The sequence below is a fragment of the Microcaecilia unicolor genome, chromosome 12 (genome assembly GCF_901765095.1).
Source record: "Microcaecilia unicolor chromosome 12, aMicUni1.1, whole genome shotgun sequence".
Taxonomy (NCBI): domain Eukaryota; kingdom Metazoa; phylum Chordata; class Amphibia; order Gymnophiona; family Siphonopidae; genus Microcaecilia; species Microcaecilia unicolor.
Window position 1 is genome coordinate 86,573,963 of NC_044042.1, and position 16,473 is coordinate 86,590,435.

At 42.2% G+C, this 16,473-nt stretch overlaps 1 protein-coding gene across 4 annotated transcripts in view; it reads left to right on the forward strand.

Annotated features, from left to right (window-relative positions):
* The first annotated feature begins 3,434 nt into the window (after positions 1–3,434).
* Positions 3,435–16,473, forward strand: part of KAT7 (lysine acetyltransferase 7) — a 93,898-nt gene continuing 80,859 nt past the window's right edge. For 2 of the 4 annotated variants that reach the window (XM_030221062.1, XM_030221063.1), the window contains exons 1-6: positions 3,435–3,555; positions 13,742–13,889; positions 14,477–14,653; positions 14,823–15,062; positions 15,188–15,270; positions 15,910–15,999. In XM_030221062.1, coding sequence (XP_030076922.1) covers positions 3,541–3,555; positions 13,742–13,889; positions 14,477–14,653; positions 14,823–15,062; positions 15,188–15,270; positions 15,910–15,999 — 753 coding nt within the window. In that variant the 5' untranslated portion in view covers positions 3,435–3,540. The remainder of the gene's footprint in view (positions 3,556–13,741; positions 13,890–14,476; positions 14,654–14,822; positions 15,063–15,187; positions 15,271–15,909; positions 16,000–16,473) is intronic. The other 2 variants (XM_030221060.1, XM_030221061.1) reach the window with 2 other exon arrangements.

Sequence of the window (16,473 nt, forward strand, 5' to 3'; positions counted from 1 at the left end):
TGGGTGCACATTTGTGGGTAGGGGGTTTGGGGGAGGCTCAGCACCCACAGTAAGGGAGCTATGCATGTGGGAGCTGTTTCTGAAGTCCACCACACTGACCCCTAGAGTGCCCAGTTGGTGTCCTGGCATGTAAGTGCACTACAAATGCTGGCTCCTCCCACGACCAAATGCCTTGGATGTTGCCGGGTTGGAGATGGCCGACATTTTTTTCCATTATCGCTGAAAAACAAAACCGGCCATCTCAAACCCAGCGACATCCAAGGCATTTGGCCGGTTTAAACCGTATTATTGAAAAAAAAAAGATGGCTGGCCATCTTTTTGATAATACGGTTCCGGCCAGCTGTTGCGGCACCGCCGTTCGATTATTCCCCTCCATATAACCCAATTCCACTACATGTGGAAAGAAAGAGGTGAGTTATCCTTCCAATGATTAACAATGAGTTTAAGGGCAACAGATATTAGTGTTCAAATATTCTTTATTTGTTACATTGTATCCCACATTTCCCACCTATTTGTAGGCTCAATGTGGCTTACATAGTACCGGAGAGGCGTTTGCAGACTCCGGTGTGAACAAATACAAAGTGATGTTGTGGTAAGATAAAGTTAATGTGGCACAGCCACATTAGGGCATCGTATAACGGAAGACTTGTGTTATCTCCATAACGTACTTTAGTTTTGTTGTGTTGCAGAGATCAGGCATTTATGTTGGATCGGTTAGGGTATGCCTTTTTAAACAGGTTAGTTTTTAGTGTTTTGCGGAAATTTAGGTGATCGTACATAGTTTTCAAGGCTTTTGGTAATGCGTTCCATAGTTGTGTGCTTATGTAGGAAAAACTGGATGCGTAGGTTGATTTGTATTTGAGTCCTTTGCAGCTTGGGTAGTCAAGATTTATGTACATTCGTGTTGATTCGGATGTGTTTCTAGTTGGTAGGTTGATCAACAGGGCCAGCCCTAGGGTTTCTAGCACCCTCCTGCAGTCTATTAGTCGGCGCCCCTACACTAAGGTCCTCCCAAGGACTATTATTAACTACACCATCTTAGACTGCTTGCTATGTGAATATTCCATCACTGTTTCATTACTGATACCAAGTATTACATATTAAGGGAATTTGCTGTAAATTTTGTTTTAATTCGTTTATCCAGTCCTTACATGCACATAGTTTTGCTTTTTAGACCCAAAGGTGAATCCTAAGGGTGATTGAACAATTAGCTATAAAATGTGTTGTTGTTTGTTTGTTTACTTTACTTGTTTTTGATTGCTTTAGGTCCTGCTGATCTAAACATCCATCTTAAATACTAAATAATAACACTACACACGATCTAGACAAAACCAAATTCTTATCACATAACAAACACTACCACCTTAAACCTTATGTCAAACAGGGTATCTCTGTAGTCAATGACCTAATGAAGATTATAATCCAATTCATTACTCAAGAACCTTCATGCAATACCATAATGTATTCTTCTTTACCATGTATGTACACACATGGTATATATATATATATATACCATGATCTGTTCCATAAATGTTATGTTCTATGTATGTTATCATGTATGTATGCACCTTAACGCAATACCATTTGTAACTCTACCCGGAAATAGCAACCGCCATTACAGCAAATGTAAGCCACATTGAGCCTGCAAACTGGTGGGAAAATGTGGGATACAAATAATAATAAATACATCATTTGTCTGGAATTTGGGAAGATGAAAATGAGAAAATAAAAATTAAATTTTGGATGCACTCTGTAGAAGTTGTTGTTTTCTTTTGCAATGTGTGTACGGATACCTGTTCTGGTGTATGCATGTGATAATATTTGAATAACTGTCTATACTTATGACTATGATTTCTGAACATGTGGTATCATTAAAGGACATACTTTTAAATGCCCAGCTGGGTATATATGGTAATCTCATCTTTGTTAAATGCTTCAGACATATCCATCTATTTTGCTCCCATGATATAACTGAATTCTATTATTCTGTCTCACTGTATTTTTAAATGTAAGCCACATTGAACCCAAGTTTGCTTGGGATAATGTGGGATATAAATGTAAAAAAATAACAAAAAATTGTATCCTCCACCTTTTAAGACACTGCCTACCTACTGGATAGTAATGGCACAAGGAAAGCAAGTTTGGTCCAGTGAAGACTAACTAAAAATAACCTGTTCTTTAACTGGGCCCTAGTATTACCATGTTGAAAATGTGACCATACCATGCCTCTGTGGTTATGTTCCACTAATAAGTAAAATGATTAACTGGATTTCTTTAAAGGATGCTTGACTAGGGACACAAACATACACCTATTTATTCAATACCACAATTCCTCATGTACAGCCACAAAACAACCTTTTAGGGTGGATAGTGTTCACAATGAGCTCCTTTTATTATTGACCTGAGAGTTCAGTTTTGGCACAGCATGTCATCACAAGAACAAAATATAAGAAAACCAATAGCCTGCATTAGGGGCTTTTAGCCCATTTAGTTTAAAGAAGAGATCGTCATGAAACAAAATATTAATTTTATTTTGACTTATAAAACCACTTGTCCCTGAAAAACATGTCTAAAAACAGAATAATTCATTTATCTAAAATGCAAACTTCTACAAAACAGATGCAGATGTGATTCCATGTGCCCCAATGAAATAACAGTTTAATTTTACTTCCATTTAATTTCAATGTATTCCATCTTTATAACACCAGGCTTCCCAACAGTTAAGATGAACCTATCAAAAAACAGGATATGCTCACTGAAATCTCGCCATCAGTATTGTACAGAACAGCGTAGAAAAATGAGCACAAATACAGAGGTTATAAGTGCTGTTTCTACTAGCTATAATAATTTTTAAAGTGACATTCAATTTTTATTTAATGATATTTATATGTAGCTTTGGGAAGCTTTTAAATAAATGAAAAAGCTGTCAAATAAGTAAAAAAAACAAAACAAAATATTTTGTTCTCCACCTTTTAACCCTTTAGTGTCTAATGTTCCCGTAATAAGCCATATGGGAACAAATTGATTATGGGAACAGATTGATGGATTGATGGGAACATTGGACTCTAAAGGGTTAAGGCACTGCCTATACAACTGGAACAGCTTTAGACTTGTTACAGATGGACCAGGAATAAAAAAAAAAAAAAAAGAGGCCGTCCCTTATTTCTAATAATCTTTTGTTACCGTTTTCAATAGCGTCTGCTCTGTTATTGTTTTGGGTGTACTAAAACGGCGTCAAGCTCCACCTACTGGCTTCACCCATGCAGTGGACTAGTTAACAACACCCCGTCTCCTGTTTTCTTCAACCTCCTTTGGCAAAATGATGGTACCTGACCTCGCGCTGTGCATTCTGGGACGCACGGCGCGAGGTTAGTCTGCTATTAACCTCCTTGGGTCTGGTCTGGCAAATAAGAGCTTCTTTTTTTTTTTTTTTTTTTGCACGCGGTGGGACGCAGGCGCAGATTAGCGTCTGAACTCATCCGGTAATACGTAAGCAAAAAGACTGGGGTTGTGCGTGACCGTTAGTGATCCAAAATTGTAATGCCGCGCAGGAAGGTGAGTGTTGTGTTTAGAGCTTGTTTCGCGCTGGTGAGGTATAGAGAATAATACATAGGTCTCTGGAGGGAGATTTTAGGCTGTACTTTTCTTTTCCCGCCCTCTTTTCTTTTTCTGTTTTGAGTAGCTTCGTCCTTCGTACATGTTATTTGACTGCATCCTACTCCGGCTCCAGCTGGGTGGGCGACGGGTTTGCGTTGCTGGTTTGTATTGCTGTGACTAGTTCTCTGTGCACTGCAGCTAAAATAAATCTGCAAGGTTTCGACAAAAAACAAAACCCGCTGCGGCCGGGCCTACTTCTGATTCAGCGGATTGGTGAATGTGTGAGAGGTGCTTCCTCGATTGGTTACTGTAAGTCAAGTGAAGCTTGATTGGCTAATGCGGCTGGAAGGCTGGTCATGATTGGTCGGTACTGCCGCGAAATCTCTAGCCAGTGAGCTGCGACGGGCTTGTGTCGCTTTATTGAGGAATCGCAGCTCCTCCTGTCCTGATTGTTTTGGGTTTTTGTTGTTGTTGTTGTTGTAAAGGGTTAAGTATCAGCCGCACTGTTATGAAACTTTTGCGGCCACCCTTAGAATCGCTCCTGGACGTCAGTGTACTGCTGTTTATCCTGGGAGGTCTATGTTGATAATCTCTGCCCTTGCAGGTTTTCTGTCCGGGGTCCATAGGCAGTGTTTGCCTGCTTCGCCTTGGGAGGGGGCTGAGTGGCACTGGAGAAACAGCTCAGATGTATAGTGATGGGGAGGCTGAGCTTTCATCCCCTCCCCTCTAATTATTTATTTATTTATTTGAATTTGTATCCCACATTTTCCCACCTATTTGCAGGCGCAATGTGGCTTACAGAATCCTGTTATGGCATTGTCATTCCAGGATATCAGATACAATTGGTGATCTAGAAGGTTGGGTATGGGGAAAAGAGAAACTTGGGTTGGGTGAGGATAGATGAAAGACTTTTCTACAGGGGTGTGTTAGCGAATTAGTGTCAACTAGATTTTTTTACCCCGGATTTTTTGGCAGGCTTTCTTACACATGCACTCTCTCACCCCGTTCCCCAGTGTTTTCTTTTTTTGCGAATTTTTAGATCCAGAGAGCTAACGTATCCTTTCATATGGAGCCACAACACTTCTGATCGTTTGGTGACATTACATCCCCAACAATGTATTTCTCTCAGAGTCTCCCTTACGTTTTCACCAGTCTCGTATGGGGAGGCGGAGGAGGCAGACCCTGACAGCCAACATCAGGGACAAGCTCTTGATTGCCTCTAAGAGAACATGACATAAATTCATGTATCTGTCCTGGATGTCTTGCTGGTAGGAAGAAGGGTAACCTTTTTTTTTTTTTTGTAAACTAATAGCTCCTTGTAACCTTAGACTGGTGGGTTCTCAAGATAGTATCATTGAATCTTACAAATCCACCCCTCCCCCAGCATCAAGCTGAAGCGTTCTGCATCAGAAAATACTTGCAGAGAACCCTTTCCCCTGTTAGAAGACAATATAGTGGAACCACTTCCGCCAGGGAAAAGAGGAAAGGGATTTTATTCCAAGTATTTCCTGATAACAAAGGAAGTGGGATGTGCAAATTTGTGAGTACACCTGTCAGATTCTTCTGTTCCATGATGGATGCATCCAGACTGGGAAGGGGGAGTTTGTGTAGATGGGTTTTGAACTTGGGGCTTGTGGTATGCTCAGGAGTAGAAATCCAAGGGAGACATATGTGTTAGGCGGGGAGAGGGATCTTGGGGTGATAGTATCTGAGGACCTGAAGGCGACGAAACAGTGGGACAAGGCGGTGGCAGTAGCGACAAGATTGCTAGGCTGTATAGAGAGAGGAGTGACCAGCAGAAGAAAGGAGGTTTTAATGCCCCTGTATAAGACTTTGGTGAGGCCCCACCTGGAGTATTGTGTTCAGTTTTGGAGGCCGTACCTTGCGAAGGATGTTAAAAAAATGGAAGCGGTGCAAAGAAAAGCTACGAGGATGGTATGGGATTTGCGTTCCAAGACGTATGAAGAGAGACTTGCTGACCTGAACATGTATACCCTGGAGGAAAGGAGGAACAGGGGTGATATGATACAGACGTTCAAATATTTGAAAGGTATTAATCCGCAAACTAATCTTTTCCGGAGATGGGAAGGCGGTAGAACGAGAGGACATGAAATGAGATTGAAGGGGGGCAGACTCAGGAAAGATGTCAGGAAGTATTTTTTCACAGAGAGGGTGGTGGACGCTTGGAATGCCCTCCCGCGGGAGGTGGTGGAGATGAAAACGGTAACGGAATTCAAACATGCGTGGGATATGCATAAAGGGATCCTGTGCAGAAGGAATGGATCCTCAGAAGCTTAGCTGAAATTGGGTGGCGGAGCAGGTGGGGGGAAGAGGGGTTGGTGGTTGGGAGGCTAGGATAGGGGAGGGCAGACTTATACGGTCTGTACCAGAGCCGGTGATGGGAGGCGGGACTGGTGGTTGGGAGGCAGGAAATACTGCTGGGCAGACTTATACTGTCTGTGCCTTGAAAAAGACAGGTACAAATTCAAGGTAGGGTATACACATGAGTTTATCTTGGGCAGACTAGATGGACCATGTAGGTCTTTTGCTGCCGTCATCTACTATGTTACTATGTAACATCAGATAAGCGTCCTGGAACTTAGGGCACTGGCAGTTTAGTAGCTGTGAAAACACTCTCACAAAGAAATGCATTTAGCTTTGGTTCAGTTTGTTTTATTCATGTGTGTGTACATGGTTGTTTTTAAGTAGCAAAATATAATAATTATGTTTTTTTGCATAAGAATGCATCATTCATTGCTATATAGATAGCAATATGTTTTGTGATAAAGTGGTACCTCATAATTGATAACAGTAAGTACTTTGCCATTCTATGCAGCATACAGATGTACAGAGATGGTAGGCTTGCACACCTGTGCTGATGCTGCCCGCAGAGCCCCAGTCACTGCATCTGTGCCCTCAGTCAGCTCAACCACATGCGCAGTGTCGAGCCCTGCCTGCCCCTCATTCCTGCCGGCGGCAACCTGTCCTTCCCCAGTGGCAGAGTGCTGGACTGCATGGCGGTGCTGCAGCCTAGCCCTGGTGCTTGCACAGAACCTGAGCCACTGTGGCAAGCAAAAATAAAGGCACAGTTTTTCCCACACCAAGAAAATATGGGCAGCGAAAAGGGGAAGCTTTGGTTAGCACCCTGACCTGATGCACGCCTCCTGTAATTCCAGTGGCAGCAATCGCTCTTTTCCTTACAGGGTCCAGTAAGAAGAATATCGATAACTATGACCCACAGCACTGAAATCCACAATAACAGCATTGCAAATAACAAAGAAAGTTCTGGAGCACTGACAGAAACATTTTGAATATAACCCTCCCCAAATGTTCCCCCCAGCTTCCATTACATCTCCCCCCCCCCCCCGATCCCCTCCCAACAGGGAAAATGCAAAACCGAGGAGGTTTAATAAAACTTCACAAGTTTGCTATTGTTTTGGACAAACCAGTATGGTGGCAAGCTCCGCCTACTGGCTTCAGCACAGATAATGGGCTAGATAGGCTCATGCCGTCTTTTGTCATTAATCCTCCTTGGTATCAGGTAACTACTTGTAAGTGATTTGGAGGTGGAGGATTTATTTGGAGTATTATCTGACTTGATGGCCTTTTTTAAATGTGAGCAGAGTAGTTCTTCATCTTTTTTTTTGAAGCTGTATGGATTGGCTGATTGGTATACAGTCACCACCAGTGTGTTCCACTGACAAAAGCTGTTTTGGAGTGGCACTTTTTATGCATCTCTGGATTTTAGATGTCTTAATATTGTAGCTTTAGCGAAAGTTTAAAAATATGAATTTTTTATTTTAACAGTAGCATGTAAATCACATTGAAGTTATAGTTTGCAAGTATCCCCTGCTGTTCATAAGTTTGAACAATTATATGCATTAGTGACTTGACTTTTTTTTAAATATATTAGTTTAATACCTCTACACAAGTTCTTCCATAGATATGTAAAAAAATCGATCTTCATTTGGTGGCTTGTGAAGTACCAAATGAGTGTCATTTTCCTTTGGATAGGTGTTATGTTTTTTTCAGAGAGTAGGATTGAATGGTCAGTATTCTCAATGGAGAAAGGTAGATAGTTGGTTTCCCCAGGAGTCTGTGCTGGGACCTCTGCTTTTTAACATATTTATAAATGATCTAGAGATGGGATTAACTAGTGAGTTAATTACATTTGCTGACAAAAAGTTACTCAAAGTTGTTAAATCGCAAGAGGATTGTGAAAAATTACCTTACGAGCAGATGACGTTTAATGTGAGCAAGTGCAACCCAAATTATAGCTACATAGGTTCCACGTTAGGAGTCACTGATCAAGAAAGGGATCTAGGCATTGTCATCGATGATAGTTGAAACCCTCTACTCAGTCTGCTGTGGCGGCTAAGAAATCAAATAGGATGTTAGGTATTAGGAAAGGAATGGAAAACAAAAATGAGGACATTATAATGCCCTTGTACTGCTCCATGGTGTGACCGCACCTCAAATATTGTGTTCAATTCTGGTCACCACATCTCACCACATCTCAAAAAAAGATATAGTGGAATTAGAAAAGGTACAGAGAATGGCGACGAAAATGATAAAGTGGATGGGATGTCAGGAAGTATTTTTTGACGGAGAGAGTGGTGGATACTTGGAATGCCCTCCCGCTGGAGGTGGTGGAGATGAAAACGGTAACGGAATTCAAAAATGCATGGGATAAACATAAAGGAATCCTGTTTGGAAGAAATGGATCCTGAGAAGCTTAGCAGAGATTGGGAGGCGAGGCTGGTGTTTGGGAGGCAAGACTTCTACGGTCTGTGCCCTGAAAATGGCAGATACAAATCAAGGTAAGGTATACACAAAAAGTAGCACATATGAGTTTATCTTGTTGGGCAGACTGAATGGACCATGCAGATCTTTTTCTGCCGTCATCTACTATGTTACTATGTTCTACTATATCTGCAGTAATATTAACTTTTAATGTTTTAATATAATTTTGGTCATTTATTGGTAAAGTGTTGTGGTAGCCGTGCTAGTCCATGTTTAAAGGTAATAAATAGAACTAAAACAAAGAAAAGAAAACATGAGGATACTTTTTTATTGTTGTTGGACTAACTTAATACATTTTTTGATTAGCTTTAGAAGGTAACCCTTCTTCAGATCAGGAATAATCAAATGTTGACAAATATCAGAACATATAAGTGAAACGCAAAAGCTTTCAAATGACAGTCTTACCGGAATAGGGTGGGGTGGTTTGGTGTGAGACAGAGAGAGATGGATGAGTGATAAGAGGATGATAAAGCAGTATAATTTTATGGTTTATAGTGGGATAGAAAACCCGGATCTTTAAGTCCTGTCTGGTGGGTGTCAAAATATTTCATCACTTTGACTTGGGTCTTAGGTTCCTGGACGTTTCCTTTTAGTATTCTCACCATAAAATCATTGACGCAGTGTTCTGGTTTTGTAAAGTGCTGTCCCACAGAGGTGACATCCTAGTTGGCATTGTGATATTTAATATGATGTCTATGTTGTCTTGTTTCTCCAATATAGCACCCTTCTTCATGGAGACATTGTGGTCTGTGATGGCAGCAGTTTGGCTAGGGGAATTCTAGCTTTTCTCTACTTGTCAGAGGCCTACCTACACATTCCAGTTCGCACCTGTCATCAAGAAAATTTTGCCCTGTTGCCTTCTGGGAGAGCACTTCAGTTCAGAGAGATGCCTTTTGGTTGGCCACCTCACCCAGCACTTTCTGTGCATTTTCAGGACTTTTAAAATGGGCATACCACCTGTTCGATATTACTGACCACTTGGCTAACTTAACAAAAAGTTTTATAATACTGTGCAGTACTCTGCCCCCACCCAGCTACTCCTCCACATATATTTTTCTAGCTGAGTGGCAAGAAGAACACTGCTTTTGAAAGGTACTTGTGTTAGTAGCAGCCTTCCTACACAAGGAGGACTCAGAATCTATACCTGGAAGATTGGTTTGCTCAAGCTGATTCAGAACAGGAGGCAAGGGCAGGTGTTCACAGGGCTATTCACCTATTCCATTATATCCGGACCAGTCCAGACCTGTGGGTAGTTTTTCTCTGTCTACATCCACTAGTCGGCAGACACAAGTTTCATGATTCACCCTATAGCCCTATAAGAATACTATGCAGGCATAAGAATTCAGTATTTTCTCTGTCTGTAATAGGTGTGAGATCCTGGGCTACATTGCCTGCTGAGCTCCTGAGCCAGACTTCTGGTCCTGTAGAGTTAATACATTTTTCGGCCTGAAGAAATCTTTTTTTTTTTTTTTTTTTTTTTGGGGGGGGGGAGGAAATACTTGGATGCTTCTGAGTCCCTTTCCACTCACATTGTACCCTCTCTTTCCCCATGAGGGTTTTTTTGAGGATGAGAGGTTCTTAGACTAAGTGTCTAGGTCTGAGTCTGGCTCCTGATCCAGTTCAAGGCTGGCTCTCAGTGGAGTGATGGGTGCTTTTCCTGCCCATTATCTTGAGGTGGATGGCAGTACTCAAGAGTCCCGTCCTTTCTTTCTCCAGCTCACAGCACCTTTACCTCAGGAATCAGCAAGGGTATGATTGCTGCATTTTATGCACTGCGTGGGTCTACATGTCACTTTCGTTGGACCTATTTGGTTTCCTTTCAGGGTGTGTTTTCTGACTTTGCCTTTTTCTCGGTTCAGACAACGCTACTTTTGATTTCTACATGAATTTGTTTACATTGTGTTTCTGCAGTTTTGTTTGTTGCGAGCAGCATTTGTCTTCACTTCCTTTTGTCGCTGTTAGGCAGTAGACATGGTCTGATATTCCTGTCAGAAAGGCGCTTATACAAATGATAGTAATTGTTCTGGACTCGTTTGGCTAGAGATATGACAGCACCTAAGTGGCCTTGGGTCGAGCTAAGCTGTCCCCAATGAAAGAACAATGTCAATGTGGAAATATATAATTATTATATATGTAAATGAGCAAATATGGCAAGCAAATACAAAAATATGCTGAGCACAAAATACTGATGATTACATACACACACACACAAAAAAAAATATATATATATACATAAGTATTCATATAACTACACAACTACAGTACTATCCTGAGAAGAAATTACCAACTCAGCAGCTGTATTAGACTAGACCATGTGCCTGAGTCATAACCAGTCCTTCAGTAGCAAAATCAGGTCACTAAGTATGGTCCCTGACTGTAAAAGAAAATCCCTGCTTCTCACTCTTAGTGGTCCTCGGCTTCAGGGCTCAGGCTGTCTAGGCGAGCCCTCTGGCAGTATCAGATATAGTCTGATGGTTTCCTGCTCTGCACAGGCAGATAGACTCTGTCTGTCAGTAGCCATGAATCTGCTACCGAGTTCTTCTTTGTGCTGAACTTGGCACAAAGAAATACAGTTCACAGGTGTCCTGGCAATTTAGTCCCTCTCCTCTGAGAAATGCACATACCATTGGATCTTCTTCTCTTCTTCTTTGTCCTCTTCCATCTTTCTTCCAAGTCCCAGGTTGGCACAGCCCTCGGGGTTCCCAGGTGACAAGAACTGTATACCTCTGTCCAGCAGGTTACATACGGTCATCACAATGAGGGGCCTTGGGCTTCCAGAAAGACCACCTTATCAAAAGTAGTCTTGCCACCAAGGTAAACAACAAGCATTATCTCATTCATGTCTTGTAGTGGATAATGCTCCTCCACAATTTCACACAAGATGCTGGATGCCCTGTGTGATTGTAAAACTCTCTCCTCAACTTCCCATGAGATAAACTGGAAGGCTGGTGCAAGTGAACAATATGTCCTTGGATGAAGTCAACTAACACAGCTGTGCCAGGAAGAAATGTAGAATTCATGTTCGTTCAGAAAAGATGGTTCATGGCCTAACTAGGCCTCAGGTCTACCAAAGGTGAGACACAGGGAATACCTCTGCAGTCCACCATGTTGCTTTCTCGATGGCTGTTGTGGGTATGGCAGCGCGGGTTGCCAGTCTGCAGCACAGCTGCTCTTATAACTTTGTTCCCGTGGCTTTTGTTTCCGCAGTCTTTGTGCTGGGATGCTGCCATCTCCAGTGAACTTGTGTGACAGGTTTGAGTGCTGCGATTTCTGTCCTGATCAGGTTCTTTGGGTGCTCCGCAGCGCATTGCAGCACTCGGGTCTAGCGGCTCTGGCAGTGTTCTGGGGCAGTGCAGCTATGTTGGAGTGAAAACAGCGGCATCCAGCTAATGCTTGGCTGGTTCCTAGTGGCTTACTTCGAGTCTTGGGCAGTGAACTTTAAAAAAAATTTACAAAGAGGAGGATAGTTACTCCTTAATACCCCAGGGTCCAAGGTTAGTCACGGCATATTGGTGGGAGGGAGTATCTTTGCCTGCTAGGTGCATGCCTCAGTCAGTCTCAGACTGTTGGGGGATGGATTGCATTTTCCTTCTTGCAGCTCTCTGTCTCTCAGTCTAAGCTCTGTGCATCCTTGCCTTTGGAGTCTCTTTTCCAAGGCTGCCAGTACAGTCCTTTAAGGAGGCCTGAATGAAAGTTCCAAGACTTATATTTTGGCGTAATTCCGTGTTAACACAAGTTCCCTTTCTGGGTGGTGTCTCTCGACACTCCTCGTAGGGGTACTTATTTCAGTTTCTGGACTTTCTTGGGAACGCAGACTGTTTGGCTGTCCCTGCTAGTAGGTATGTGGCTGGTGCCCTGGGACACAGGCCATGAGATCATGTCCCTTTGAGAGATTTGTCTCTCCTGGGTTTCTGTCAGCTTTGGCTTGGCCCTTTTTCTTCCTGGTGCATTCTCTTAATGGCACTCAAGCCTACCTCCTGGTTAGCTAGTGGGATAGTCATCCTTCCCCTTTTCTCTAGACAGTACTTCCAAATACTGTTTCCTGATTTCTCTTAATTGGGATTTAAATTTGGGCAGCTAAGCTCTTCTTTTATCTTGTTGAAGCCATCCTTTGAAGTCAGGGATTTTGAAAACTGCTGAGTTGCGTATCAGGACTCATTTCCTTGGCTGTGAAGTCTTTCTGTTGACCTTGAGCTTTTCTTGTTACCTTGTCCTTTTTATCCCATCCTTCTCTAGACTACTTTGTACATTCCACAGGTCTGGACTTGTCTGGTAAGGATATAATGGAAGGAAATGTTATCTTACCTGCTAATTTTCCTGTACCGTATTATATTTGGGGGCAGTGTCTGGTCACTATATGGCCTTCAGTGATGCTGTCTGGCCATCTCTTCTGACCTTGGATGGCAAGGTCTAGAATTCACACTGTTGTCTTTGCTGTCAACTTTGTTTTCAATGCCTGAGCCAATTGCCACTCTGCTATCAGTTCTAACTTTCCTGTTTGTGCCTGAACAACAGATTACTGTTGTGACTTTAACACAGCATTAATCTGTATGCTTGTTATTTTGAGCAAGTTGGACAGGCTTTTTTTGTGTGCTAGTTTTACAATAGTGTGGAGATTCTACTGTGAACATTTAAGCATTGGTCCCTATGTGTCATGCCACCATGGGAACTGTTAATGTGCATTAATTCATATGTTACCTGCTTAATACACTTCAGTTAAGGCTCCCATGGCTTCCTGAGTACTAATGGGTAGTGGTGGAGTTAAGGCAGGTAAAAAAAAGTCAAACCATTTAGCACTAGACACCTAACTAAATCTACTAAAAGTAATTGCAGCTGAAAAATGAGGCATCTAAGTTTTAGACTGCTAAAATTTAGGGTGTCTATATTCAGTATGGTTTAAGTGGGCAGGAGAGACTGCTACCTACTTAAACCATGCTGAGTGAACCGTCCTCTAGTTTTCAGCAGCACTTAACCAGGCCTGCCATTGAATGTCTGGGTTTAGTTTAACCGGTGGCAATTAGTGTTTAAAGAAATGTCAATTGTCACCAGCTGAATATTGACCCTTAAGTCACTCGTTTAAGCCCTTAGAAATGTTTTTAAATGGACCATTGGGTGATTAAATTCAGATCACTTCATATTCACCAAATAAATCTCTCACCTGCCAAAGAGCAGCTGTATTGTGATAGGAAGGTGGCTTTTTGTTCTAAAGCACAAAAGACCTTACTGTTTTATAATTGGAACTGAATGGCTGTATCTGCTTGTATAAATAGTTTCTTTGGCATGTTTTTTAAATAGTGTAATTTAGTAATTATTATACTAATGTCAAGGTCTGATATTGCAGAGAAATGCAGGCAGCAGTTCAGATGGAACAGAGGATTCTGATTTCTCCACTGATGTTGAGCACACGGACAGCTCAGAAAGTGATGGGAATTCTCAGCGATCTGCACGGGTGACCCGTTCCTCAGCCAGGCTTAGCCAGAGCTCCCAAGGTAATGCCATAGGAAAGACTGACTCAGCAGTCTAGATGCTGCTGTCATTTTCATTCGTGCTGCGTTAGCACAGGATCATATGATTGTCCTCAAAAAGGTTTAATGTAGTAGCTGGGAAGTGAGTGGTGCATGCTGGCTTGAAGGCAGAAATATCTTCTGTTTTATTGGAACGCTTGACACATGTAATGCTTTTGTTGCGGTGTTTGAAATCCACCTCCTTCCATGTGTTGCAACTTTTGTTTTGTTACTGCTATTGACATCCTGTCCTAAATTGGCTTTACAGCTTCCTCCTGTACGACTGGCACTTAAATCCATTGGCTTACAGGGATTTTGGTCAGCATTTCGTAGGGATTTAAGGTGTGATGCCAGCAGGGTAATTTCAGGGTGGTCTCAGGGAAATGAAGATCTGTTCTGGTCCTGATTAGCAAGTGTTGTCACAAGATGACAACAATCATGACTATGCTCAGAGTACATTCCCAAGTGGTTATCTGCATATTGTTATCCCCTATTATAGGGGTTTGGCAGAAAAGCAGATTGGTAGTTTCTAGTAGTGGCACCAAATGAAACTGTGGTTTTTATTAAACCAGATTCCAGCCCAGTTCGCAATCTGCAATCGTTTGGTGCAGAGGAGCCAGTGTATTCTACCAGGAGGGTGACACGCAGTCAACAGCAGCCCACCCCTGTGAGTCCGAAAAAATATCCGCTCCGACAGACCCGCTCGTCCGGATCGGAAACCGAGCAAGTGGTCGACTTTTGTGCTAGAGGTATGGGGGTGAGGTGTGGTTCTGAACGCTTGTAGACAGTGCAGTTTACTATGCAGGGGAACTGATAGAGGTAACTATGTGGCTGCTTATAGCAGTTAACATACAATTTCTTTGTAGTATTCTGTACTATAATCAGACATTAATATGTACTTATTTATTTAAAATATAGATACAAAAAATGCACCTGATCATGATGAGTCTCCTCCACGGACCCCAACAGGAAATGCTCCATCCTCAGAGTCTGACATTGATATTTCTAGTCCTAATGTGTCACATGATGAAAGCATAGCCAAGGACATGTCGCTGAAGGACTCTGGCAGTGACCTCTCTCACCGCCCCAAACGTCGCCGCTTCCATGAAAGCTACAATTTCAACATGAAGTGTCCTACACCAGGCTGCAACTCCCTAGGTACCTGTCAGGGAATGTTATAGTACTGTACTGCTAAAAATAAAGCACACATCTTTGTTTTGTTAGAATATTACAGTATTGATTGTCTTATGCCCAGACTTGAAATTGTGTGTATTTATTTTTAGGACATCTAACAGGAAAACACGAGAGACATTTCTCCATCTCTGGATGTCCTCTCTATCATAACTTGTCTGCAGATGAGTGCAAGGTAACTGAAGCTTTACTCATTTGGCTTGTCAGGAAACAGTTGGACAATTCTAGAGGTAAAATGACTGCATAAATTAACCATCATACTGAGCATTGCTCTAAAATGCATCACTGAGAGAGGCCACAGTGTATAATTCAGTTGACCTTTTAATTTTTTTCCTGAAGGTTATTTTTGGAATTCTTTTTGCTTCCCTGTAGTTCCACTGCAGCCTAGAGAGCATTCATGAGTCATGTATCCAGGAGTGTCACGTTAAATCATGTGCAATGGACCTGAAGGAGACACACACCCTTTGCCATTACTAGTGTGAACCAATCAGATTCAGTTATGTGTGAGATGCAGTGTGTGATACTTTTGGAAATATGGCTGCTCCCGTCTCTGCAGCAGAATTGCAGAGGAGATGCCTAAGGAATTTTAAAAATAGCTTTTTAAAGTTACTTCTGTGCAGTACAAGTTGCTGTTTATAGGTACATTTTCAAAATATTGCACAACATAGCAAATTTTCCTGTACAGCCTGTCCCTCTAGAGTCAGACCTTGCATTCTACCCTGAATTCTCTGTCATGGATTCAGAAGAAGGCCCTGCTTGCTTTTTTTGAGCACGTGGATTGGAGTGGGACTGATAGACTTGTGCTGCTTTCCAGGTAAGAGCACAGAGCCGTGATAAGCAGATAGAGGAGAGGATGCTGTCCCACAGACAGGATGACAATAACAGGCATGCAACCAGGCACCAGGTAGGCTTCATCGCTCTGGTGTTGGTATCTATCTTCTGCCTAGGACCGTTCATGGTTCCAAAAAACATCCAAAGTGCTTGAAGCAGGAATCTGGGAACCTCAGCATTGTAAGGACTGGCCTTTTACCATCTGGGTGTAAATTCTGGTTTTGGTGAGAATTAAATACTTAAACTTCTGCAAATACTAAACAGAAAGTAAACTTTTAGGGTTGGTGGCTATTAGTTGAGAAGTAGACTGATCTGTAGGCTAGGGATGGGCACTTTGGCTGATTTGCTCAGAACGTGCATGAAATCAAGGTTAGGCATGCTTGTTGTGTGGAAGTGCAGCCAGACATCAGTACTGAATATAATACTTGAGTTGTTTTGAGGTAAATAGAGGTCAGGATTGACTATAATTAAGATATTTAAGGCTGCAGGTGTTTGCTGTCAAGAATTTTATACAGACCTACCTACTGGTACATGTCTTAAATTGCCA